The following is a 21,426-nucleotide window of genomic DNA, read 5'->3' on the forward strand; positions in this document are numbered from 1 at the left end:
GAGCCATCGGTGCGGCGCCGCTTTTTGACGTTCACGAACATGCCGCTGTGGTCGGACACGTCTGACGATGCCCACGCCGCCTCCCCGTTGCTGGCCGCGTTTCATGAGATGCTGCCCGATGCTGCCGACCACACGCCTGCGCATTTGGAGGACATGATCTCCGCCGGTTTTGTAAGGCAGCTTGCGGTCGCCACGGACGTGATCAACTCCACCAACCTCGTCGATACCCTCTACCGCAAAGGCACGATGTCCTTCTATGAGATGGACTTCGGCAAGTTCGAGTGGTCGTGCAGCACTACCGGTGAGGGAGTGACGTGCATCCACGGCAACTACGGTGCACGGAGCATCGTGGTGCTGTCGATGGAGCGCGTGCTCGACCCGAAGGTGCCCGTGACGGTGGAGGCCACCACACCCTCCATGATCTACACGACGACGCGTCACGGCGACAACAAGCTGTCCCCTGCGAGCTTGGCGGGCGTGATTGTGGGCAGCGTCATGGGGGGTCTGCTGCTTATTGGCCTCGTCCTCGCGTTTGTGTTTTGCTGCCTTGTGGGTGTGCGCAACAACGACGCGGCACCCAAGATGGTGGACGAGCCGGTGACCATCGTGTTCACGGACATTGAGAGCAGCACTGCGCTGTGGGCCGCGCTGCCGCAGCTGATGCCCGAGGCGGTTGCTGCGCACCACCGCGTGATTCGCCTGGCCATCAGCAAGCACAAGTGCTACGAGGTGAAGACGATCGGCGACTCGTTCATGATTGCCTGCAAGGACGCCCACTCCGCGGTGAAGCTGGCAGCGGAGATCCAAACGAGGCTGCTGGAGTACGACTGGAAGACGAGCGAGATCGACGAGGCGTACCGCGGCTTTGAGCTGCAGCGGGCGCAGGAGGCCGGCGGTGAGCACCCGCACAGCGCGCAGCTGAGCCGCGACGCGTACGAGGTCCTGTGGAGCGGCCTGCGTGTGCGCATGGGGATCCACACCGGGCTGTCGGATATCCGCCTGGACGAGGTGACACGCGGCTACGACTACTACGGCGACACGTCGAACATGGCGGCGCGCACGGAGGCCATCACGAACGGCGGGCAGGTTGTGCTGACGGAGGCGACGTGGTGGGCGCTGCCCGACGCCACACGCGAGCAGCTCGACTCCACTGATCTGGGTGCGCAGAGGCTGCGCGGGGTGCCGCACGCGGTGGAGATGTACCAGCTGAATCCGTTGTGGGCCGCCAGCACGCGAACCTGCGAACGGAGATCGAAGCGGTGCTGCCGGACAACGCCACGACGACGACGGGGACCAACACCCTCGACGATCCGATGTCGTCGCACACGAACATGTCGTGCACGGCTGCTGCTGTGTCCTTCGTGCTGGCGAGCTGCTTCTCCACCTACCCGCCTGCGCAGCGCATCCGTGAGCTGCAGCCTCTGCTGGCGAAGTGGAGTGTGCCCGTCCCGCCACGCCACAGCGGGATCTCCGCGGAGGACTACTGCCAAGGCCTCTTAAATCGTCTGGCGGTGCGAGTGGGCCGCGTGACGGAGGCCCGGCTGCGGCGGAACGGGGGTGACAACGGTGCGGAGTCGACCCTGCTGAACTCTGTGGGCGGCATGGCGGGTGGGCGGCGCAACTCCCTGCGCAGTGGCAGCAACGCCCATGAGCCGGAGCACTGCGGTGATGCGCCGCCGCGGCTGAAGGACCGAGCCACGCTGGGGAGCTTCCACGGGTTCTTTGGGCCCACGGAGACGGCGCGCTCGTCGTTGCGCCTGCCGGATGAGCCGGGGTGTCGGGGCGGCAACCCCCTTCAGACGCAGGACGAGCCGATGGCATTCGATCTGTGCTCGAACCCAGTCGGAGCTGCGGAGGACCGTGCGGGGATACCGGAGCCTGCGGGGACGAATGCCGCCGTGCCGGGCCGCCTGACATGACGTGTGCGCCGTTCAAGTGCTGGGGATGCGGTGCCGCGGACCGGCCATCGGATGGGTGAAGGGTGAGCGAGTGCCGCGCGATCACCCCGTCCGTTTTCTTCTTTTCACTTTGCTCCAAATCGTGAGACAAATAATGTAATATTTTTATTTGTTATTGTTTTTGGCACTGAGGTAACTATTCTCCTTTACTCTCTTTTCAGCTGATGTACTTACGTATGTAACTTTGCTGTGTGGCCACGGAGGGCGCCATGGATCGTCACGCACCGTGTCCCACAGCTCCTCTCTCCTCTCCTTCCCGCCGTGAATTGAACATGGATAACTTTTTTCTGTCAAACTGCGTGCTCAGCTCAGCTTCTCCAAACCAGCGGTGGCAACGCACTTTCCTTTCGTGTGCTCCCCATTTTGCGGCGTCTCCGCAGCCATCTCTTACGAGTCTTCCTCAAAATCTACACTGCCACTGAGACGCTTCACACGCAAACGCACACGTGAGCTTCGCGACACCCGCAGCGAATAGTGCTTGCTTACTTTCCAACGGCACCGTTGGTGCTTCAAAAACTTTCCTTTGATAACAAGAGTTGGCGGATGCAGTTTTGCCGCTCTTTCGTGTTTCCTTTTTGATTGTATGCCTTTACTTAAAACAAGAAGCGGCAACGAGATAACTTGTACCGATGTTTTTGTTTTCACCTCGAAAGATTTACTTGGATCGACAGCATGACGCAACTCCGTTCCGTCATGCTCTGCAGGGGCGCTTCTTTTTGCTGTTTAACTCTAAATCTGTCTCGTCGTGACGACGCTGCGATTCCCGTACCCACCTGTGTTCCCTCTGACTCTGGCACGCAGCTGCTGCATCTCCCCCTCCCGGGAGTTGTCGCCGCACCGCTCCCGCATGAGCACTCGTGCAACACATCCGGCGTCGCTTCGTGTCTGAACGTACGAAGATCGGTAAACGTGTTTTTGTTTTCTTCTTCCTTGTTCGGAAAATCCTGTGATCATCTCTTTATTATTACTTTTTATTGTATGCAACACACCCATGCACAAATTGCGCCGGGTATTGTTTTCTCGCAAACTAAGGGAGAATGCGTTGTGATATACAGCGTAACAACCCTTGCTGTCTTGGGTCTGGGCGCATGTGTGGTGGCGTGCGTGTGCGTGTGCGGGTCCTGCCTGCACGCTGCGGACGCACGCTAAGCCGCACGATGCGACTGTTTGGGTCTGACGGAAGGTGTGTGACACTGTTGAGCTAAAAACGAAACAACGCCAATGAGAGGCCGCTGCGCGTGCCGCGGCTGATGCGTTCCGCTGCGGCGCTCCGGTGCTGCGCGGCTGGCCTGTGTGCGCCGCTGCCTGTGCGGGAGCTGCCGCTGCTGATGACGGGTTGCATTGCGCTTGATGATGGCTGCAGCGGTGCGCCGCGTTGCACTGCCGTTGTTTTTGCTGCGTGTGTGTACGCTGCAGAGGGCTGGCACACGGAGCCGGAACCGGCGTGTGCCAGCTGCCGCGGAGAAAGCGACGACGAATGCGTACCTTCGGTGAGCGTTGGCGCTGCGTCCTCTTCCGGCGATGGCGCCACAAGGAGAGGAGCGACTTGTGCCGGCGTGCACCGCCACCCCTCTGGTGCCTGCCTAGCGGACCCGTTCTACGATCGCCTGTCATCTGTCCCCAATCCTCGCCTTGCCGTGTGCTGCGGCTTCTCACTCTCCTTCTTTATTGTGCCGCCCTTCCCAGCGTCGTTGGTGCCGCTGCGCTCACACCGTGCGGTGCGTAAACGCTGCTGGGGCGACGTGCGTGCACAACACCTGATCTGCTTCTCCACCATTTACTCCGCTGTTTCCCCTACGCAGCTGTTGCGTACCGTGTGGGCCACCGCTGCCGCATCGCGCTTTGTGGATGGTGGCACCCTCTCAGCCCCCACGAGCGTCGTTCGAAACAACTCGGCGCCGTTGCGACGCGGCGGTGTGCTGGATGGCACCGCAGCGAAGCCCACCGCGTACGCCGCAGCCGCAGCCGTGGCCGGCGGGGAGGACGTGGCGCGGATCGCCGTGGTGTCTTCGGGCTTCCCTCCTCGTCCCCATCGGCTGGCGGACCTTCCCTCCCTCCCTGCCACTGCCCGGCAGCCACCGCCGCGTGCAGCAAGCGCAGGCTAACAGCGACGGCCCGCTCGCATTTGTGCTGCTGAACCGTGGTGATGCAGCGGTGCCGGCTGCTTCTGCGGCCACCCCTTTATCGTTGCCGGACGAGGCGTCGCGCACTGCCGGCATCTGCACCGGCAGCCACCGTACCCTCTCCTGCGCCTCTGCCACGCTCCGTACATCTGCCACGTCTGTTGCGGCGGTCACGGCGCCGAATCCGTTGGACGCGTTCCGAGCACGGCCTTCGCCAGCGTCGGGAGATGAATTGGGAGCTGCATGCAGCGTACGCGTGTTTTTGTGCTCTCCCTCTCTCTCCCTCCCCCCTAGCCGACCCCTCTCCCGGAGAGGCTGCTTTTGTGTTTGTTTTCCCGCCGCCCCGCCCTCTTTTCCAACCCTGCGAGGTGAAAATGCCGACGTCCTGAGTCGACCGGACGCTCCCTTTCGTGCAGTCTTTTTGTTTTCAAAACAGCGCATAAGCGATGTCAACCCTTAATGGTAAAAGGAGAAAGCGCTACACGAGATGTCATGAGATCTGTTTGCACTGTACTTGTTTTTTCTTATCTCCTCGTCCTTCTTCTTTCCCTCCTTCCCAAATAGAGAGTGGTCGATTGGAACTGTCTCTCTCTCTGATTCCTCTTGCTATTATTACTTTTTACGCTGCGAATCAATCGACTTCGCCATTCCCCCGCTGTAGAAGGCCGCAAGCTGCGTAGACAAGCTGCCTCCCCATAGACAACGCCATCCTCCACAAAAACAAACAAAGAGGAGCAAACAGCCGCTATATTTTTCCTTTCATACGCTCCACAGCGTTTTGAATAGCACATCTTCCTCCCTCTGCGTCACGTCGTTTATTTTGTTTTGTACTTGCCTCTTTTTTTTCCTTCCTTCTTTCCTCTTCCTCCATCGTCGTTCTTATCGAGTTTTATTTGTACTACTTGAATTATTCTCCAGCAGTAGAGTTCATCACACCGCAAAAAGCACACCACATTACTCGTCACACCGCCATGGATCGCTTCAGACACCTTAGGATCGTTGACAGCAGCGATTCGGACAGCGAGGAGGAGCCGACGCTGCAGCCGCACGCCCAGCCGCCCAGCGACGCCGCACGTGGCAACGACCCCGCCTCCGCCTCCGTCGGCCCAGGGCTGGAGGGCAGCAACGCAAAGTGCAGCCCACCTTCTCCGCCTGTTCTGCAGTCAAACGAATACGCGGCCCCGCAGGAGAACCACGCGTTTACCCCTCCCCCGCCGCCGCAGCCCTCAAGCGAGAAGGGCAGCTCCACGCAGGGTACGCCGTCGCAACAGGCAGTGGCCCCGACTGTGTTGTCACCGAAGCCACACAACCCGAATCAGCAAGCAGGCGAAACGGCGTCTACCACCTCCTCGCTGCACCGCTCCCGCCTGTCCGAGACGCCCAGCGCGGCGCAGGTCTCCATAAAAGCATCCTCCAACGCAGGAATGGCGAAGAGCCCGCTGTCCGATGTCGATCGACCAGCGGAGGAGCTCAACGCTTCGCACGATACGGTCGTCGAAGCAAAGACCGGGCAAACACCACCGGCGGCGAGCGACAAGTCTTCGCTGCAGAGCTCCCAATCCAAAACGGCACCAACGCAATCGGCCCACTCCGCTGCGGCACTGCGCGACGAGCCGTCTTCCATTGCCGCCAACACCGGGGCCGCCGCGGGGTCCGAAGTCGCCCTTCAGTTTTCTCCCGACCAAAACAGCGAACGGGACAACGAGGCGGTGGCGGCCGAAACGCAGACGGCGGCGACGAGGGGCAGTGCCGCCGACGCCGCTCCGTTAGAGGCGGGGGCGCCCACCCCGGCCAACGCTGAGTCGAACACCGCCCCTGCCGCAGCGGCGGCGACGGAGGCCCCAAGGAAAAAGAAGGCGTCCGCAGGCTGTGGCCCGTTCTCCTCGTCCAAGAAAAAGAAGAAGGCGGAAAAAGAGAAGGCGGTGGCGCAGGCGAACGGGCCGTCACCCGCGGCCGACGCGGACGAGCCCGCACCAGCGACGGAGGCTCCACGGAAGAAGAAGACATCCGCCGCGTGCGGTCCGTGTTCGAAGAAGAAGGCGGACAAGAAAAAGGTGTCAGGGGCGGGAGAGACCGCAGACGAGCAGCCGGCTGACCAGGCGGTGGATGTCGCCGTGGACGCTGCCGAAGGCGCAGCGGCAACGACGTCTCCCCACCGCGAGGGCTCGGCAGGTGCGCTGAGCATCCCCGTTGCGGCCGGTGCGGAGCTCAGCGAGGACCCTCGCAGCGCCTCGCAGCAGGAGGAGCCCCCAAAAGAAGAAAAGAGCGACCTGCAGCACAGCGCAGACGCATCGGCAGAGGCACCCGCAACGTCGACCGTTACCGGAATGGAGGAGGTGCCTCATCAACCGCCACAGGAAAATGAAGCGGCTGCTGCTGCTGCGGCAGACCCCAACCAGGCCACTGCGCCGACGCCCCAAACGGCCTCTTCTCTGTCTTCTGCGTCTCGTTCGGCGAGCTTCAAGGAGCACGCGGACGGCGCCGAGGAAGAGGATAGAATGAAGAAGGCAAAGAAAAGCGGGGAAGCTGAAAGCGCGAAGGGGGCGGTGCCGGCTGCGGCTACGGCGGATAAGGGGGGAGAGCCAGAGAAGCTCGCCAAAGGCCACCACACAAAGCGTGTGAAGGCAGTGGTGCGCAGGAAGCGTGAGAAGCCGAAGGAGGATGTCGCCGGAGACACGACGCGTGAGGACAACAGAGCGAAGGCAAGCGACGCGAAGGCGCATTCAACCTCCCGTGACGCAGCGCAGCAGCCGGAGGAGGAAAAAGTGAGCGTCAAGGAAGCAACGCAGGGGTCAAAGGCTGCCTCCACTTCGCACCTCACCTCCAAAACGAAGGCCTCGTCTGACAAGCTTGCCGCTGCCGATTCTACGGCACCAGATCGTGCATCTGCGAAACACTCCAATAAGCGTGCCAGTCTCCCGCCAAGTGCGAAGGAGCCTCTCAAGCACAGCGGCTCCTACGGCAGTCATAGCAGCTACAGCGGCTCCGGCTCGTACTCCTACTTCTACTCCAACAGCTACACCGGCTCAAGCGAGCGGGACGCCTCCAAGAAAGGGAAGGGCGAGCAGGAAAACACAGTTCTGTCCTTCTCAGCACCGCCCCTAGCATCATCGAAGCACGCAGCCCACTCTGCACCCAACCCACAACTGCCCTCCCCTCCCGCGGCGTCCGCGCTGCAGCTTACTCAGCAAACGGAGGGGTCGCGCCCGCAGAACGGGGCGGAAGTTCACTTCCCGCGCTGGAGTGTCCGCGCGGACGATCTCACGCTGCGGGAGGTGGAGCTGCCCGCCACGTTGCCGGCCTATCAACGACGCATTCTGCTCGACCTGCGTGCCCGCGAGCGCCGTGACGCTGAGGAGGCGGCGAGGGATCTGCAGGAGCTGACCTTCCGTCCGCGCATCCACACCCTGCCCGGGCAGGAGGTGTACCGCAACAATCTGATCGAGGAGGACCGCAGCCATTCCCCTATAGGCGGTGGTGGCGGCGGGGGTGGTCGGCGCAACGAGTCGCCGTCGTACTCGGACGTCTCGCCGCGACGTTACAGCGTTCGCCACCTCTCCCCTCGGCTGCTGGAGCCTCGCAAGGCTCCGCCACAGCCTGCTCTGCCCTCCTTCACGCCGGAGATCACCGAGTATGCCCGCAAAGAAGTTTCGCACGACCGCAGCGTCTTCCAGCGTCTCTACAACCACAGCAGCCCGCCCTCGCCGGGGAGCGCGCCGACGTACTCGCACAGGCCGGAGATCTCCGACTTTGCGAAGCAGCTGTACCCCGTGCCGCGTGGAAGGCGGCTGCCGAGCCGTCCCAACGAGAGCCGTAGTCGCGACAGAGAAGACTCGGGGCTGCGGCGGGAGTCCGTCTTTGATCGCCTGTACCGCCAGCGCAACTCTCCTAGCACGAGCCCCAACACGTCGCCGTCGCGCAGCGGTGCCCGCCCCCCGTCCTTCCATCCACAGATAACGGCGATGGCGCAGCGGCAGTGGGAAGGGGTGCCGAAGGAGCCGGTAGGCGACCGCCTCTACCGCAACGCCCGCTCGCCGCGGCGCGAGAACCGCAGCCCGTATCATCGAGACAACGACGACGACAGTCGCAGCGACCTTCTCAATGGGCATCGTCCGCACGACAACAAGGAGGTGAACGTGAATGACCAGGGCGAGTACGACCCACAGCGGGACTACGCCACGCGGCGGGAATACGGAATGGGCGAGGCGGTGGTGCCGCAGAGCGATCGCACGTCGTGGACGTCGTCGTCGCTGTCGCGGTCTTCCTTCTCCATGAAGGGACCGGCATCTGTAAAAGGGGAGCTGCGCCGCACCTTCTCAGAGAAGCAGGCAGCTGTGGAGGCAGTTTAATGCTAGAAAGAAAGAGCGTGCCGTGTTGTGCGCGTGCAACTCGCCGCCACTTGCTTTTCGCTTCTGTTTTTTTTTTGCCTTTGTTCTGCGTTCTTGGCCGATAATGCGTCTGCCCTCGCTGCGTTGTATCAGTATGGATTCCCTTTCTCTTGTAGGTTTCGCCGCTTTCCACCTTGAAAGCTATTAAAGTAGCAGCCATCATCGTTTTTTTCTCCATATTTCTATGACTCCATGAATCTTTTGTTTTTTTTCTGGGGGTTTTACTTTTCCGTGCGTCAACGTGTGTCTTATGAGCTCGTACGTCTTCCATGATGATTGCTGTGATGGTTAGCGGCAACTCCTCTTTTCTTTTTCTTTTAGCCTGGTGTGCTTGTTTGTGGTCTCGCTTCAACGCACCCATCGCGGTGGCATTTGGCTTACCTTTTCGACTGTTATGTTTCATTTGTTCGTTTTCGTTGACCTGTACCGAGTTCGTGCATCGCTGATGTGGACCGTTGTGTTCCCCCTTTGTTGATTTCTGCCCTTCGCTTTGTCGTTTCGGTGTGCCTCACCGCACGAGGGATAAGTACACACACGACTGTCAAATCCAGTGAGAGCTTTGATTCAAATCAGGAAAGGCCAGTCGTGCCACAGCGGGGTGGACCGCGGCTGCGGCGCATCAGCAGCCAAACGGAGCGACGTTTCATCCAGGTACAAGGTGAATAGCTCCTGGTTCCACTTTTCGCGGCCAAGAAGCCCGGCGCGCCCTCTTTTCGTTGCGACGCGCTCTCTCGCTTTCTTTCCATCTATATAGTTTTCTAAATGAAGGTTGAATGGCTGCTTTTGAGTTTTATCTCTCCTCTGCTTTCAGTCCCGTTCTTGTGCGGCTCACACGCCACCTCGACGTCGCCCATCGGGTTGCCTCCATCGTCGATGCATTTTTCTCTCTTTTCTTTTCGAACGCAGTTTCGTATGCTGAGTGTCACGCGTTGAGGGAAAGGATAGTCGCGAAACAAACAAGGCTATAGACATACAAAACCCGCGACGAACAAACAGCCGCTACCCTCCGTTGCCGAAAAAGTCTTTTATTTCCCATTTGTGTACCCTTCTTCCCTCTCCCACCCACCCCTACGCTTATGTGGGGAAAAAAGGCAGATCACCGCTTAGCCCGTCTCGTCTTGTGAGCTGCGTTTCTGTCGACGCGTACCTTTCATGTCCACCTATCGATGTGCCTTGTGCCACTCAAGTCATGCAGACACAGAGCTGAACTTCTGCGTCTGCTGCCGCAATGCAGTGTGCGACAACTGCACTCGACTGCGCTATCCAAATCGCACCAACGTAGGCGTGTGTGCGCGATGCACCCCGCCTGCGTTTGCGTTTCGCTGCGGCCGCTGTGCCCAGCCGATTCCCTACGCGGAAGTTGAATTCTTCTGTGATCTGTGCGCCACGCCTATCTGCTTTAGCTGCGTCGCCGGCGGCGGTAGCTTCGAGTGCGGTCAGCTGAAGTGCTTTGACTGCTGCGACTACCCGATGTTGCAGTCGCCGCGCAACGCGTACATCCGACACGACGTCGACGACCTGTTTCTGCGCAACGTGCCGCTCCCTCTGGTGTCGAGCGCAAGCCCGGTCGCTGCCTCGCCGCCGCCGGCCCGCATCGCCGCGGTGGCCGCCGCAGCGGTGAAGAGCACGAAGTATCGAAAGTTGCTGGGGAAGGAGAAGTTGGGCGAGGGAGCGCAGGGCGTGGTGTTCAAGTGCCATACCGAGGAGAACGAGGTGGTGGTGCTGAAGGAGATGATTTTTAACGACACCGACGTGGGCGCCTTCGAGTCGCAGGCGCGACAGGTCGAGCGGATGCGTCAGTTGAATCATCCCCACCTCATCCGCTACCTCGACGTCTTTGTCGTAGACAGCCCGCTGCGTATTTGTGTTGTTATGCCGTTTTACAATGAGGGCGACCTCAAGAAGTTCATTGAGCGTCAACACAAACCTGTGACGGAGGTGAAGCTGTGCTCGATCGTGCTGCAAATTGCCGGGGCGCTGCATTACCTGCACACCCAAGACCCCCCGCTGGTGCACCGCGACATTAAACCTGAGAACATTCTGCTGCTGAGTCACGAGGAGCAGGTGCTGCTGATGGACCTCGATCTCTGCCGCACGGTGGACGTCACGACGAGTGTCATTAAGCGTCGGGAGCAGTCCCCCACCTACGAGTATCGTGCGCCGGAGTTAGAGAAGAGTTACGGCGACACCAAGGCGGACGTGTTTAGCCTTGGCGTCGTTATGTTTGTGTTAGCCACCTTGCCTGATTTCCCGTGTGTGCGGACGGTGTCAGGAGATATGCTGGTTCTGTCCGCCGCGGAGTGGACGCCCGCCTCGCTGGAGCGCGCCATTCAGCGCGAGATCAAGAGCGTCCGCCGCTACACCTACTCCGATGATTTTAGGAAGCTGGTCGTCTCGATGCTCGTCCACCAGCCGGCGGCCCGCCCCACCGCGGAAGACGTCATTCATCGCCTACAAGCCATCATGGAGCACCGGCTCATGGAGGGTAAGGAGTAGCGCACATGGATCTTTTAGGCAAAAGGCGCCCACAGCAACATTAGCAAAAGCTGTTGAATATCTTTTTTTTTCCTTTTACATTCACCGCGAATATCTGTTTGACGTGCGGAGTGCAACTTGCTTCACCCCTTGTCGCTGTCTTCGCTGCTGTTGCTGCTTCACCGGCGATCTAATCTCCTCCGTTTGTTGTTGTTTTTGCTTCGATTCGATTTATTGTTCTTGTTAATTTGTTTTTCCTCCATCGAGAATGTGGCGTTTCTCTTTCGTTTCTCGAGTACGTAGAGAGGTATCGGGAACACGTGGACAGGTCATCTTTGAAAAGGGCGTTTTCGCTTCGGCGCTCTTGTGCGTTACACGGATTCTTCCGTTGTTCTCGTGTCTGCTTTGAGGGGAGGCAGCACCAGGTACTTTTGTTTTTTGACCTTACAGCTTCGTACTTAGGCACCAACCAAAGTAAAAAGGAGTTAAGTTACGAAACGACACTGCAATGAACCCGTGTGCAACCGCACCGTTGTTGTGCTCCTCTCAGGGGCTCAACGTTTGTCCGTGGGATGCACGGACGAAGTTCCCGTTGCATCATTGCGGTTTCTTTGCCTCTCATTTTGCAAAGCTGAACCGTTTCTTTGGAGGTGTACGCATCGCATGCGGACCGGGACCGTTACTTTCTGGCGCCGAGCACTTCATGTTTTCTATTTTCTTTTCTGGACGAACTCCCTCTTTCTTATCTCCATCTCTCTTTGTGCTTCTCTGACGCAACTATCATTTTTTCTTTTCTTCCATCGCTCATGCCATCCTGATAACAATTACCACCTTGGACGACGTCAACAACGACCGATTGGGTAGAGAATATTGTTTCCTGTTGAGTGATTTACTCTCTTCCATTCTTTACGTGCCTCTGCGTTGTGTCTCTTCCCTTCTGTCGAGTTTTTTTTCCCCTACAATACGTTTTCTCTTTCGGGGTTTGTGTGTGTGTATTTGTCTTTTGATAGTTGTGCTTTGCGGCACGATTTGTGGTCCTGAAGCCTGAGCAAACACCTCTAGCGTTCCTCTTCCTCTTCACCCGTGCCCGCGTACATCTTTCGAACAGCACGCTTCACCTCGTCGGGGGAGAGGACAAGTCTGTAAGCATATTCGCTGGTTTAATTCGTCGACTTAACCACTCGTTTCCTCCTTTATATATATAGTATTCAACTGTCTTCTTTGCTGCCTTGCTTTTCTTTCTGCCTGGTGTTTGCGATTCTCTACCCATCGCGTTCCGCTTCTTTTGTTCCTTTTGCTGTTTTTCTTTTTGTTTCTCTTGATTTACTTGTGTTGTCGCGATGTCCGTGGATTTCACCAGCAAAGGCGTCGAGCTGTTCAAGAAGGCGGCGGCGCTCGATGAGAGCAAGGAGTATGAGGAGGCGTACCGCTGGTACATGGAGACGATCGACGTGTTTCTCACTGCGATCAAGTACGAAAACAAAAACCCCACGAAGCGAGAGTATTTGAAACGTAAAGTGTCGGACATCATCGCACGCGCAGAGAAGATCAAGGAGTACTTGGACAACTCCCGTGATCAGGACGCCGGCAATCAACCAGGCGCTAACGCCACCGCCCAGAAGACCGCCTCCGCGAGCAAGAAGGCGAAGGAGGACGACGAGGATAAACAGCGCATGCGCAACAACCTCGACGGCGCCATCGTCCGAGTGAAGCCGGATGTGAAGTGGGATCAAATAGCCGGTCTGGAGGCCGCCAAGCAGGCGCTGAAGGAGTCCGTCATTTTGCCCATGAAGTTTCCACAGCTTTTCACCGGCAAGCGAAAGCCGTGGCGCGGCATCCTGCTCTACGGCCCTCCTGGTACGGGTAAGTCGTACCTCGCCAAGGCCGTTGCGACGGAGGCGGATGGCACCTTCCTCAGCGTCAGCAGCTCCGACCTGCTCTCGCGCTGGCTGGGCGACTCCGAGAAACTCGTCCGCAGCCTCTTCGAGATGGCGCGCGAGGCTTACAAGACAGAAGGCAAGCCCTCCATCATCTTCGTGGACGAGATCGACTCCCTCGTGTCGGCGCGCTCCGACAGCGAAAACGACGCGTCGCGTCGTGTCAAGACGGAGTTCCTCGTGCAGATGCAAGGCGTGGGCCACGATGACGAGGGGGTCCTCGTGCTCGCCGCGACGAACATTCCGTGGTGCCTCGACAGCGCCATTCGTCGCCGCTTTGAGCGCCGAATTTATATCCCGCTACCGGAGCTGCCGGCGCGTGTGCAGATGTTTAAAATTCACATGGGCGATACCCCCAACACCCTCGTCGACGACGATTGGCTGGATCTGGCGAAGCGGACAGAGTGGTACTCGGGCAGCGATATCGAGAACGTGGTGCGCAACGCGCTGATGGAATGCGTGCGCACGTTGCAGGTGGCGACGCACTTTAAGCGGGTACCGGGCCCCAACCCACACGACCCAACGCGTACGGTGAACAACCGCCTCGTGCCGTGCTCGCCCGGCGACCCCGACGCCTTTCCGATGTCCGCGGTGGAGATCCCAGAGCCGGAGCTGCTGATGCCGATGCCGGTGACGAAGGAGGATTTTATTAAAGCGCTGCGCACCAGCAAGCCGTCGGTGAACCAGGACGACATTGACCAGCACGTCAAGTTCACAGCTGATTTTGGCCAGGAGGGCTAAGTCTCGAGGCGTGTACCGCTGCCGTGCCGTGCAAGGGCACGGAGACGTGAAGTCAACCACAGTTGTACTTCGAGCACGCTTGCGGGAGTTGAGGGATGTCGGAGGCAATGAGCTAAAAAGCCCTTAAAAAGTGCTATAGAAGGGTAAGAGAATTGGTGGTGGAGCCGAAGAAAAGTGCCACACGTGGCAGGGCCTCCGTGCCTTTCTCAGAGTGGTTGTTCATGTCGACGAGATGTAAGGCAGCCAACCGGCTGATGGTGTGGTGGTGGTGGGAAGGACTCCTTCACTCTCTTTCTGTATATCACTGGTGCTATCGGGTTTAGTATTATTGTTATTATTATCTCGAAGCGTCCAACGCAGCTCTCCGTTGTCTTGTGTTTTCCAAACCAACTCGCCGCGTCGTTCTTTGGAAGTTCGAAGGCGTCGTGCGTCTCCTCTTTTTTCTTTTCCTCGTTGCAGTTGTGTTGCTTTAAAAATAGGTCTCCCCTGCCGCTTTTATTGTCCAATGAGCGGCCCATCTTTTGTATTTGCTTGTGCTCTCCGCAGCTTTCCGGCATTCCTTCCTTCACCACGACATGTATTCTCACTTAGAGCCGGCAGTGCAGCACCCCGCGGAAAGAGGGAAGGGAAGTTGCAGCTTAAAGCGGAAGGCGTCGAAAGAAGAAGAAGAGGAGGAAGAAGCGGAAAGGCAAAGTTGCTTCTTTATGGGCGCTTGCGCTCGAGTCTGTTTCGGATGCGACGGAGCGGGTGGGCTCGGCACAGCGGTGTCGTCCGCTGAAGCCGCGATGTAGCAACAAGGAAGAAGCACACTGTAGTGAAAGCAGAGAGGCCAGAAAACGTTGGACGAACCGAGGTAGGGTTTCTTGGCTTGTTTGTTTGCGTGCTGTACGATCCTCTCGTCTTTTATTATTATTTCATTGCCAGCAGCGTATTGCAACTCGAAACAGCACCATGCCACAATAAGGTTTGTTGTTGTTGTTGTTGTTGCGTATGTGCGCATTTCTTGTTCGTTTGCAGAGATAACATGTCCTGTGCAGCATCTCGATTCGTGCCTGTTCCCGCGTGCGATGCGAAGCATTGGATACGGTACGGTGAGCTGAAACGTCGGAATTCGGATCATTCGTCTACTCTTTTACGCCTCCTCTGTTTGTGTGCTCTTCTCATGTATCGCGTATTTTTTGTTTCTCTGTGTATGTGTGTGTGTGTGTGTGTGTGTGTGTGTGTTCGCCCACGCACGCGTCGCTTCTTGTATATACCTCTACACGCCTCTGCAATGCTTTGAATTCAACACATAGTCTTCCAACTAGCGACTTCTGCCTCTAACTCTTGCTCCCCAAAGAAAAACTCTTTTCTCTTTAACTACTCCCTTCAAAAGATAACTACCCCATCACTTCATCATGCCGCTGAACATCGACTCCCGCCGGCGCGTGAACAGCAAGATGGTGCGGGCGTACCACGCGCCCCTCAAGTCTGTCACCGCTGCGGATCTCACCGTGGAGCGCATGCCCGGCTGCAAGTACATGAACCCTTCCAAGAAGCACATCGCCCGCGCTGAGTACCGCGACGAGGTGGAGCACATCATGTACGATCCCCGCCCCCAGAAGGGCAGTGATGCTGAGTTCCCGGTGTCTTGCAACGAGTTCCAGTTCTCCGCGTCGTCGCTGATGCCGACGGTGATCTCACGCACCTGGCGCCACAGCGCACCACGCAGGCTCACCACACGACGCACAGACGTGGCCACCTTGATCGGCACAACAATGTAGTTGTTGTACCGCATCGAGATCACGCAGCCCGTGGCACCGGCCATCGCCTCGTGCACGGCCAGCGTCGCCAGCGAGGCGCAGAACAGCGCATCGTTCGACGTCGGAGCGCACGCACGCACCATGTAGGAGGGGTCGATGTACTTCACCGTGCCGTACGGGTACTTCTCCTTGTTATCCTTCAGCCACCTCTCCACCTCCTTCTTCAGGATCGTGCCGATGTCCACAAGCTTCTTGTTGCCTGACGCGTCGTGGCCACCGCTGCCCGACTCCCAGTCCTGGCCGAAGCCCTCCGCAACAATGATCACACAGTTGCGGGACTGCTGGAAGCGGCGCTCGATCAGGCGCAGAACCGTCTCCTTCGGCAGCGGGTTCTCGGGAATGAGGCAGATGTTCGCCTGCGCGCTAGCCACAGCCGTCTCGGCAGCAATGAAGCCGCTCTCACGGCCCATCAGCTTCACAATGCCCACGCCCCAGTTCAGCGACACAGCCTCAGCGTACGCGGCGCGCACGGCGAGCACGGCCTGCTCCACGGCCGTCTGGAAGCCGAAGGTGCGGTGGGAGAAGGCGAGGTCGTTGTCGATCGTCTTGGGCACACCAAACACGGCGATGTTCTCGCCGCGGCGCTTCGCCTCCTCGTAAATCGTCAGCGCACCGCGCTGCGTGCCGTCACCGCCGACGGTGAACAGGATGTTGATCTTCATGCGCACCAGCGTATCCACCATCTCCTTAGGGTTCTGCGGGCCACGGGAGCTGCCCAGGATCGTACCACCGAAGCGGTGGATCTGGCGCACCTCGTTGCGGGACAGCTCGATGGCCGTCTTGCTGCCCTCCTTCGACAGACCCCAGTAGCCGTAGCGGAAGCCCACGACGCGCTTCACGTGGTAGGCCATCGTGCCCGCCAGCGTGATAGAGCGGATAACGTCGTTCAGACCCGGGCAGATGCCGCCGCAGGTCACGATGCCGATGGTCGTCTCGGACGGGTTGAAGTGCAGGTGCTTCCGGGCCGCAGCCAGCTCGCACACAAGCAAGCAGGACATGCGCCGTCAGCTGGAGTCGCTGAACGTCGAGCGCGAGCGCATTATTTCCAAGATGTCTTCCAAGGTCTAAAAAATCAAAAGAATGACTATGAAAGATTAAGGTGCCTTTCGCGATCTGAAATGGATTCTTTCGTGTCATGAAGAAGAACATCTTCTTTGATATTGTTTTGTATATCTATTTTGCCAGTGTTATTTCTCTTCTTTTTTTTTGTTTAAAGCAATTGTTGGGAAGCGACGTATGAACAAGGGAAGAGTCAGGTGTTGTCGCCTTGGGATCAAGTGTTGGGGTAGCGAAGCTGCATCTCTGTGAGTGCTGCGGCGTGGTCGTTTTCGAATTTCGGTGCTTCGCTCATTGGCCTGGTGAAGGTCTTTTCCAAGCAACGCACTTCGCATGAAGGGCACCGCCGCCCCTTTTTGTTTTCGTGTCTTTCTTGATGATCTCACCCCGTACCTCTGGCAGGCATGTGCGACGGTCCTGAGGTTGCAAACCGAGCTCCTACCTGCCTCACGAGTGACTCGGGATCCTCGCCCCCCCCCCCCTCCCTCGTTGTTCCCGTTGCAACCGGTGCTGACTCCTTTCTTCTTGTCTTTTCCCTTTTCGCTCAGAAGTGGCAGAGATTTGTTTCTGAAGAGCGTGGTGTTGCGATGGCGTCTTCGCTGTTTTCTTCTTTCCTCCTTCACTGCCATGCAGCGGCATTTATACGCCTTTTTTCTGAAGGAGCAGCGAAGGAGTTCGCCGTCGAGGGAGTGCATCTTCACAAAGATGGAAGCCTGTTCTGCACACGCGCACACGCATATGAATGTCTTCCAGCTGTTCTTCCTTCCTTCCTTCTCGGTGCTTAATGATGTTTTCGTTTCCTTTTTCATTCTGCCTTCACTCTATTACCTCCTTCCACGCTTCGCTCGCTGGCTTTCTCCCTTTTATTATTCCTTTTCTTTGTCTCTTTCGCCGCAGCAGCATTTGTGTCTCTTACCTTCCCCACTGCCGTTCTTCCGGTGTGGCGCCCCTCTCTGTGGATGCTCTCGCGTACTCGGGTAGGTGTGCCTCTGCGGAGGTCAACATCCGCCGGCACGATCTCGTGCCCGCCACGCCGTTCCTTGACTGCGAAATCGAGTGTGCCCGCACCACCATGCGTCATACACCCATCAACAACAACGCAACATGGAGAAACAGAAGGGAGAGGGCCACGAAGCAGTTATATACAAACGAGGAGGCGCAGGTGGGGTTTGTTAAGGCCACGGCAGCGTCGATGTCGGTTGCGTGCCAGGCGAGTGCTGTAACTATCGTAAATGAAAGCCAACATATATCACTGGACAGTGTAAATGTCGCCGTTCCCCTCCCGTGTCGGGAGTGAAAGACACCAAAAGAAGAACTGCCCAACAACCGAAAGAAGGAAAGAAGAAAAAAGGGCGAACCGCACCGTCAATCTGCTGTGCTTTTTCTGGAGGTACAAACGAAGAGGGCACGCGTCGTGGTTTGCACTTGGTCAACCACGTCGACACCATCACATGAGAAGCTCAGCCGTGCGAACAAAAAATAATGAGACGACTGCTGTTGAACCGTCTGCGTTCAAAAAATGGGGAAAAAGGGTGAAAACACTGGCGCTGTGAGTAGCTCGCACCATGCAACGCCGCTGCTAAGTCTGCACGTTTTGTGTCGTGCGTTTTCACGAGCCACACGCTAGCTACCGCTCGCACGCATCTGATGCCTTCCTTCTCGTTTCCTCTTCGTTTTTCTCACTGCCGGACTCTTTTCTTCGCCCAATCACGATCAATAAGCAACAGCTTTAGCAAACAAAGAAGAAAAATATCACGTGGACACCGCTACCCAATCGTTTTTCATCTCCTCCATAGCCATGACCGCTTCAAAGGAAACCGAGCACAAGATGGTGTGCATGCACGACGCCCCGCTTTCCAAGGTGACCCCCGATGACCTCGTCGTGGAACGCATGCCCGGCCGCACATTCCTCAACCCCTCTCGGAAGCACATCGCCCGCGCTGAGTACCGCGACGAGGTGGAGCGCATCATGTACGATCCCCGCCCCCAGAAGGGCCTTGATACCCAGTTTCCGGTGTCGCGCGACCGGTTCCAGTTCTCCGCGTCGTCGCTGATGCCGACGGTGATCTCACGCACCTGGCGCCACAGCGCACCACGCAGGCTCACCACACGACGCACAGACGTGGCCACCTTGATCGGCACAACAATGTAGTTGTTGTACCGCATCGAGATCACGCAGCCCGTGGCACCGGCCATCGCCTCGTGCACGGCCAGCGTCGCCAGCGAGGCGCAGAACAGCGCATCGTTCGACGTCGGAGCGCACGCACGCACCATGTAGGAGGGGTCGATGTACTTCACCGTGCCGTACGGGTACTTCTCCTTGTTATCCTTCAGCCACCTCTCCACCTCCTTCTTCAGGATCGTGCCGATGTCCACAAGCTTCTTGTTGCCTGACGCGTCGTGGCCACCGCTGCCCGACTCCCAGTCCTGGCCGAAGCCCTCCGCAACAATGATCACACAGTTGCGGGACTGCTGGAAGCGGCGCTCGATCAGGCGCAGAACCGTCTCCTTCGGCAGCGGGTTCTCGGGAATGAGGCAGATGTTCGCCTGCGCGCTAGCCACAGCCGTCTCGGCAGCAATGAAGCCGCTCTCACGGCCCATCAGCTTCACAATGCCCACGCCCCAGTTCAGCGACACAGCCTCAGCGTACGCGGCGCGCACGGCGAGCACGGCCTGCTCCACGGCCGTCTGGAAGCCGAAGGTGCGGTGGGAGAAGGCGAGGTCGTTGTCGATCGTCTTGGGCACACCAAACACGGCGATGTTCTCGCCGCGGCGCTTCGCCTCCTCGTAAATCGTCAGCGCACCGCGCTGCGTGCCGTCACCGCCGACGGTGAACAGGATGTTGATCTTCATGCGCACCAGCGTATCCACCATCTCCTTAGGGTTCTGCGGGCCACGGGAGCTGCCCAGGATCGTACCACCGAAGCGGTGGATCTGGCGCACCTCGTTGCGGGACAGCTCGATGGCCGTCTTGCTGCCCTCCTTCGACAGACCCCAGTAGCCGTAGCGGAAGCCCACGACGCGCTTCACGTGGTAGGCCATCGTGCCCGCCAGCGTGATAGAGCGGATAACGTCGTTCAGACCCGGGCAGATGCCGCCGCAGGTCACGATGCCGATGGTCGTCTCGGACGGGTTGAAGTGCAGGTGCTTCCGGGCCGCAGCCAGCTCGCACACAAGTGAGCAGGACATGCGCCGTCAGCTGGAGTCGCTGAACGTCGAGCGCGAGCGCATCATCTCGAAACTTGCCTCCAGGGTCTAAGCACCAGGCAAGGCTGAAGTGCGGCTTCCGTGTACGTGTCCCCTCACATGAGGGTAGGTACACGGACAATCCAAGTCGCTCACCCTGTATCAAAAATGAATCTTCTAATACTAACGTTAATCTCTTCCTTTTGAGTTGATGCTCCGCAGTAGCGCTGATAGGCTTGGAGCGTGAATGCAAGATACGGCTGAAGAGCGTGGATTTTCGACCTGCGAGTTTTAACGATTGTCGTCCAGTAAGAGAAAGAAGGAAAACAAAGCACAGTTGGTGTGTGTGGTTGTGGAGACGAGGAGGCTTCCAACCGTTTGTCGGCAGTTTTGTTTTGTTTGTTTGTTTGTTTTCCTGTGCCGAAGGTGGAAAAGCCGTTTCTGTTGCTTTGTGCGCTGAATGGACCATGGGTGCGTGTCTCCGCTGCGACGGCGGATATCCGCATCTGCTCACCGTTTTGCACCGCACCTTCCTCTTGGAAGGAAAACTCCTCTTTGTTCTCCTTGAGTGAATACTCCGAGTCTTTTGCTTTTCCTGATGGTAGAAGGCCACCGAGTGCGTTCAAGAGAGGAGAGCGAGAGGGAGAAGGAGGCGATCGCAGAAGACGATCGTAGAAGCAGTTGTCAGCGTCTGGTAGGGCGAGTTCATCCGAATAAAAAACCTGTGCTGGAGGCCTCGGCTTTTCGTGGGCGGGTTGTCTGAGAAGCCTGGCCAAGTCTACTGGAGCGCTGAAGCTACACGTCAGCTTTGATCTTCGCCTGAACTGCGTCTGCTGTAAGCCTGGCCTCATACGGCATACGTAGGCGCTTTACGTTGAAAAAGGAAGCAACGGTAATAAGGGATAATACAGACTTTCCCCCCTTGTTCTTTGTACCTTTTTTTTGATTTACCCTATTTTCAAAAGCATTTTCTTGTTGGTTTTTTTTTCACGTGTACGTTGTGCACTAGCGCTATTCCGTTGATAACCAACATTAACATCAAAAGAGTCAAAAAAAAAGGAAGGTCATCCAACGATGTTTAACCACTGCACAAGACGTGTATTGTTTCCCTTCTCCTTTCCTGTTTCCCGTTGTTGCTGTTTTTCTGTTTTGCTGTTGTTTGCTAGCAACTCAAGCTTCTTTTGCTCCTCTTCATGTTCGCAGCAACCAAATTCTCGCACATCTTCTCTTCCCCAATACGTGAACGGGTTTCAGCGGATGCCGTTTTCTTTTTTCTTTATTTTTCATTGTTTGAATCAGGGTGAACGTGCCACCGTTGAACAACGGTTGTTTGGCGTGGATGGGAGAGGTGGAAGGGAGAGGCTTGGTGAGTTGCGGAGCGCGCTGTGCGAACCAACAAAAGAAGACATGCGGACCGCACGGGAAGCACGAGCTGCCGTCGTTTAAATGTGGAACATGGAGAAGTAAAGTACAGGAGAACACCCCGAAAAAGTTCTGGTTGACGCCTCTTTTTTTTTTTAATTACTATTTTAATGTTTCTTCTATCTGATCACCAGAACAGGCTAAAAAGACACCCTGATGTATATGCATAATGCTGAGATGAGCAGGCATGAGATCAATTATGTTGCACGTGGTGTTATGGGGAGGCAGTGAAAAGAAAGCGAAAAGGAAAATGGAGAGACGAGCATGCGCGTGTGTGCACGGGATCCAGTCCGTTTTTGTTCAGGTGTGCGCCCGTATTCGTCTTTCGCAGAGGATCT

At 57.5% G+C, this 21,426-nt stretch overlaps 11 protein-coding genes across 16 annotated transcripts in view; 9 read left to right on the forward strand and 2 right to left on the reverse strand.

Annotated features, from left to right (window-relative positions):
• ABB37_04844 (putative receptor-type adenylate cyclase) overlaps window positions 1-65 on the forward strand; it is a gene marked incomplete at its 3' end in the record, with an annotated part of 4,019 nt that extends 3,954 nt beyond the window's left edge. For all 3 annotated transcript variants that reach the window (XM_015802653.1, XM_015802654.1, XM_015802655.1), the window contains exon 1: window positions 1-65. This exon is cut by the window's left edge. In XM_015802653.1, coding sequence (XP_015659097.1) covers window positions 1-65 — 65 coding nt within the window.
• Window positions 66-108: 43 nt separating this feature from the next.
• Window positions 109-1,500, forward strand: ABB37_04845 (receptor-type adenylate cyclase b; the record flags this gene model as incomplete). The annotated part of the gene is made up of 1 exon (XM_015802656.1): window positions 109-1,500. The coding sequence occupies one exon, from the start codon at window positions 109-111 to the stop codon at window positions 1,498-1,500; it is 1,392 nt and encodes a 463-aa protein (XP_015659100.1).
• A 101-nt stretch (window positions 1,501-1,601) lies between these two features.
• On the forward strand, window positions 1,602-1,919 carry ABB37_04846 (hypothetical protein; the record flags this gene model as incomplete). Its single annotated transcript, XM_015802657.1, has 1 exon — window positions 1,602-1,919. The coding sequence occupies one exon, from the start codon at window positions 1,602-1,604 to the stop codon at window positions 1,917-1,919; it is 318 nt and encodes a 105-aa protein (XP_015659101.1).
• A 1,367-nt stretch (window positions 1,920-3,286) lies between these two features.
• Window positions 3,287-4,063, forward strand: ABB37_04847 (hypothetical protein; the record flags this gene model as incomplete). Its single annotated transcript, XM_015802658.1, has 1 exon — window positions 3,287-4,063. The coding sequence occupies one exon, from the start codon at window positions 3,287-3,289 to the stop codon at window positions 4,061-4,063; it is 777 nt and encodes a 258-aa protein (XP_015659102.1).
• Window positions 4,064-4,643: 580 nt separating this feature from the next.
• Window positions 4,644-8,430, forward strand: ABB37_04848 (hypothetical protein; the record flags this gene model as incomplete). Of its 3 annotated transcripts, none has more annotated exons than XM_015802659.1 (1): window positions 4,644-8,430. In XM_015802659.1, the coding sequence occupies exon 1, from the start codon at window positions 5,053-5,055 to the stop codon at window positions 8,428-8,430; it is 3,378 nt and encodes a 1,125-aa protein (XP_015659103.1). In that variant the 5' UTR covers window positions 4,644-5,052. The 3 variants fall into 3 exon arrangements, with proteins under 3 accessions (XP_015659103.1, XP_015659104.1, XP_015659105.1); XM_015802660.1 differs by having other exon boundaries at window positions 4,648-8,430; XM_015802661.1 differs by having other exon boundaries at window positions 4,998-8,430.
• An 848-nt stretch (window positions 8,431-9,278) lies between these two features.
• ABB37_04849 (putative protein kinase) lies at window positions 9,279-10,965 on the forward strand (the record flags this gene model as incomplete). Of its 2 annotated transcripts, none has more annotated exons than XM_015802662.1 (1): window positions 9,279-10,965. In XM_015802662.1, the coding sequence occupies exon 1, from the start codon at window positions 9,622-9,624 to the stop codon at window positions 10,963-10,965; it is 1,344 nt and encodes a 447-aa protein (XP_015659106.1). In that variant the 5' UTR covers window positions 9,279-9,621. The 2 variants fall into 2 exon arrangements, with proteins under 2 accessions (XP_015659106.1, XP_015659107.1); XM_015802663.1 differs by having other exon boundaries at window positions 9,374-10,965.
• An 841-nt stretch (window positions 10,966-11,806) lies between these two features.
• Window positions 11,807-13,622, forward strand: ABB37_04850 (vacuolar protein sorting-associated protein 4; the record flags this gene model as incomplete). Its single annotated transcript, XM_015802664.1, has 1 exon — window positions 11,807-13,622. Exon 1 carries the CDS (start codon window positions 12,285-12,287, stop codon window positions 13,620-13,622), a length of 1,338 nt encoding a protein of 445 aa, XP_015659108.1. The 5' UTR covers window positions 11,807-12,284.
• Window positions 13,623-15,009: 1,387 nt separating this feature from the next.
• On the reverse strand, window positions 15,010-16,422 carry ABB37_04851 (putative mitochondrial ATP-dependent phosphofructokinase; the record flags this gene model as incomplete). The annotated part of the gene is made up of 1 exon (XM_015802665.1): window positions 15,010-16,422. The coding sequence occupies one exon, from the start codon at window positions 16,420-16,422 to the stop codon at window positions 15,010-15,012; it is 1,413 nt and encodes a 470-aa protein (XP_015659109.1).
• Window positions 16,423-16,813: 391 nt separating this feature from the next.
• Window positions 16,814-17,461, forward strand: ABB37_04852 (hypothetical protein; the record flags this gene model as incomplete). Its single annotated transcript, XM_015802666.1, has 1 exon — window positions 16,814-17,461. The coding sequence occupies one exon, from the start codon at window positions 16,814-16,816 to the stop codon at window positions 17,459-17,461; it is 648 nt and encodes a 215-aa protein (XP_015659110.1).
• Window positions 17,462-18,232: 771 nt separating this feature from the next.
• Window positions 18,233-19,669, reverse strand: ABB37_04853 (putative mitochondrial ATP-dependent phosphofructokinase; the record flags this gene model as incomplete). The annotated part of the gene is made up of 1 exon (XM_015802667.1): window positions 18,233-19,669. One exon carries the CDS (start codon window positions 19,667-19,669, stop codon window positions 18,233-18,235), a length of 1,437 nt encoding a protein of 478 aa, XP_015659111.1.
• A 1,071-nt stretch (window positions 19,670-20,740) lies between these two features.
• On the forward strand, window positions 20,741-21,112 carry ABB37_04854 (hypothetical protein; the record flags this gene model as incomplete). Its single annotated transcript, XM_015802668.1, has 1 exon — window positions 20,741-21,112. The coding sequence occupies one exon, from the start codon at window positions 20,741-20,743 to the stop codon at window positions 21,110-21,112; it is 372 nt and encodes a 123-aa protein (XP_015659112.1).
• Window positions 21,113-21,426: the final 314 nt, after the last annotated feature.

The sequence above is a fragment of the Leptomonas pyrrhocoris genome, assembly GCF_001293395.1.
Source record: "Leptomonas pyrrhocoris isolate H10 chromosome Unknown, whole genome shotgun sequence".
NCBI lineage: Eukaryota > Euglenozoa > Kinetoplastea > Trypanosomatida > Trypanosomatidae > Leptomonas > Leptomonas pyrrhocoris.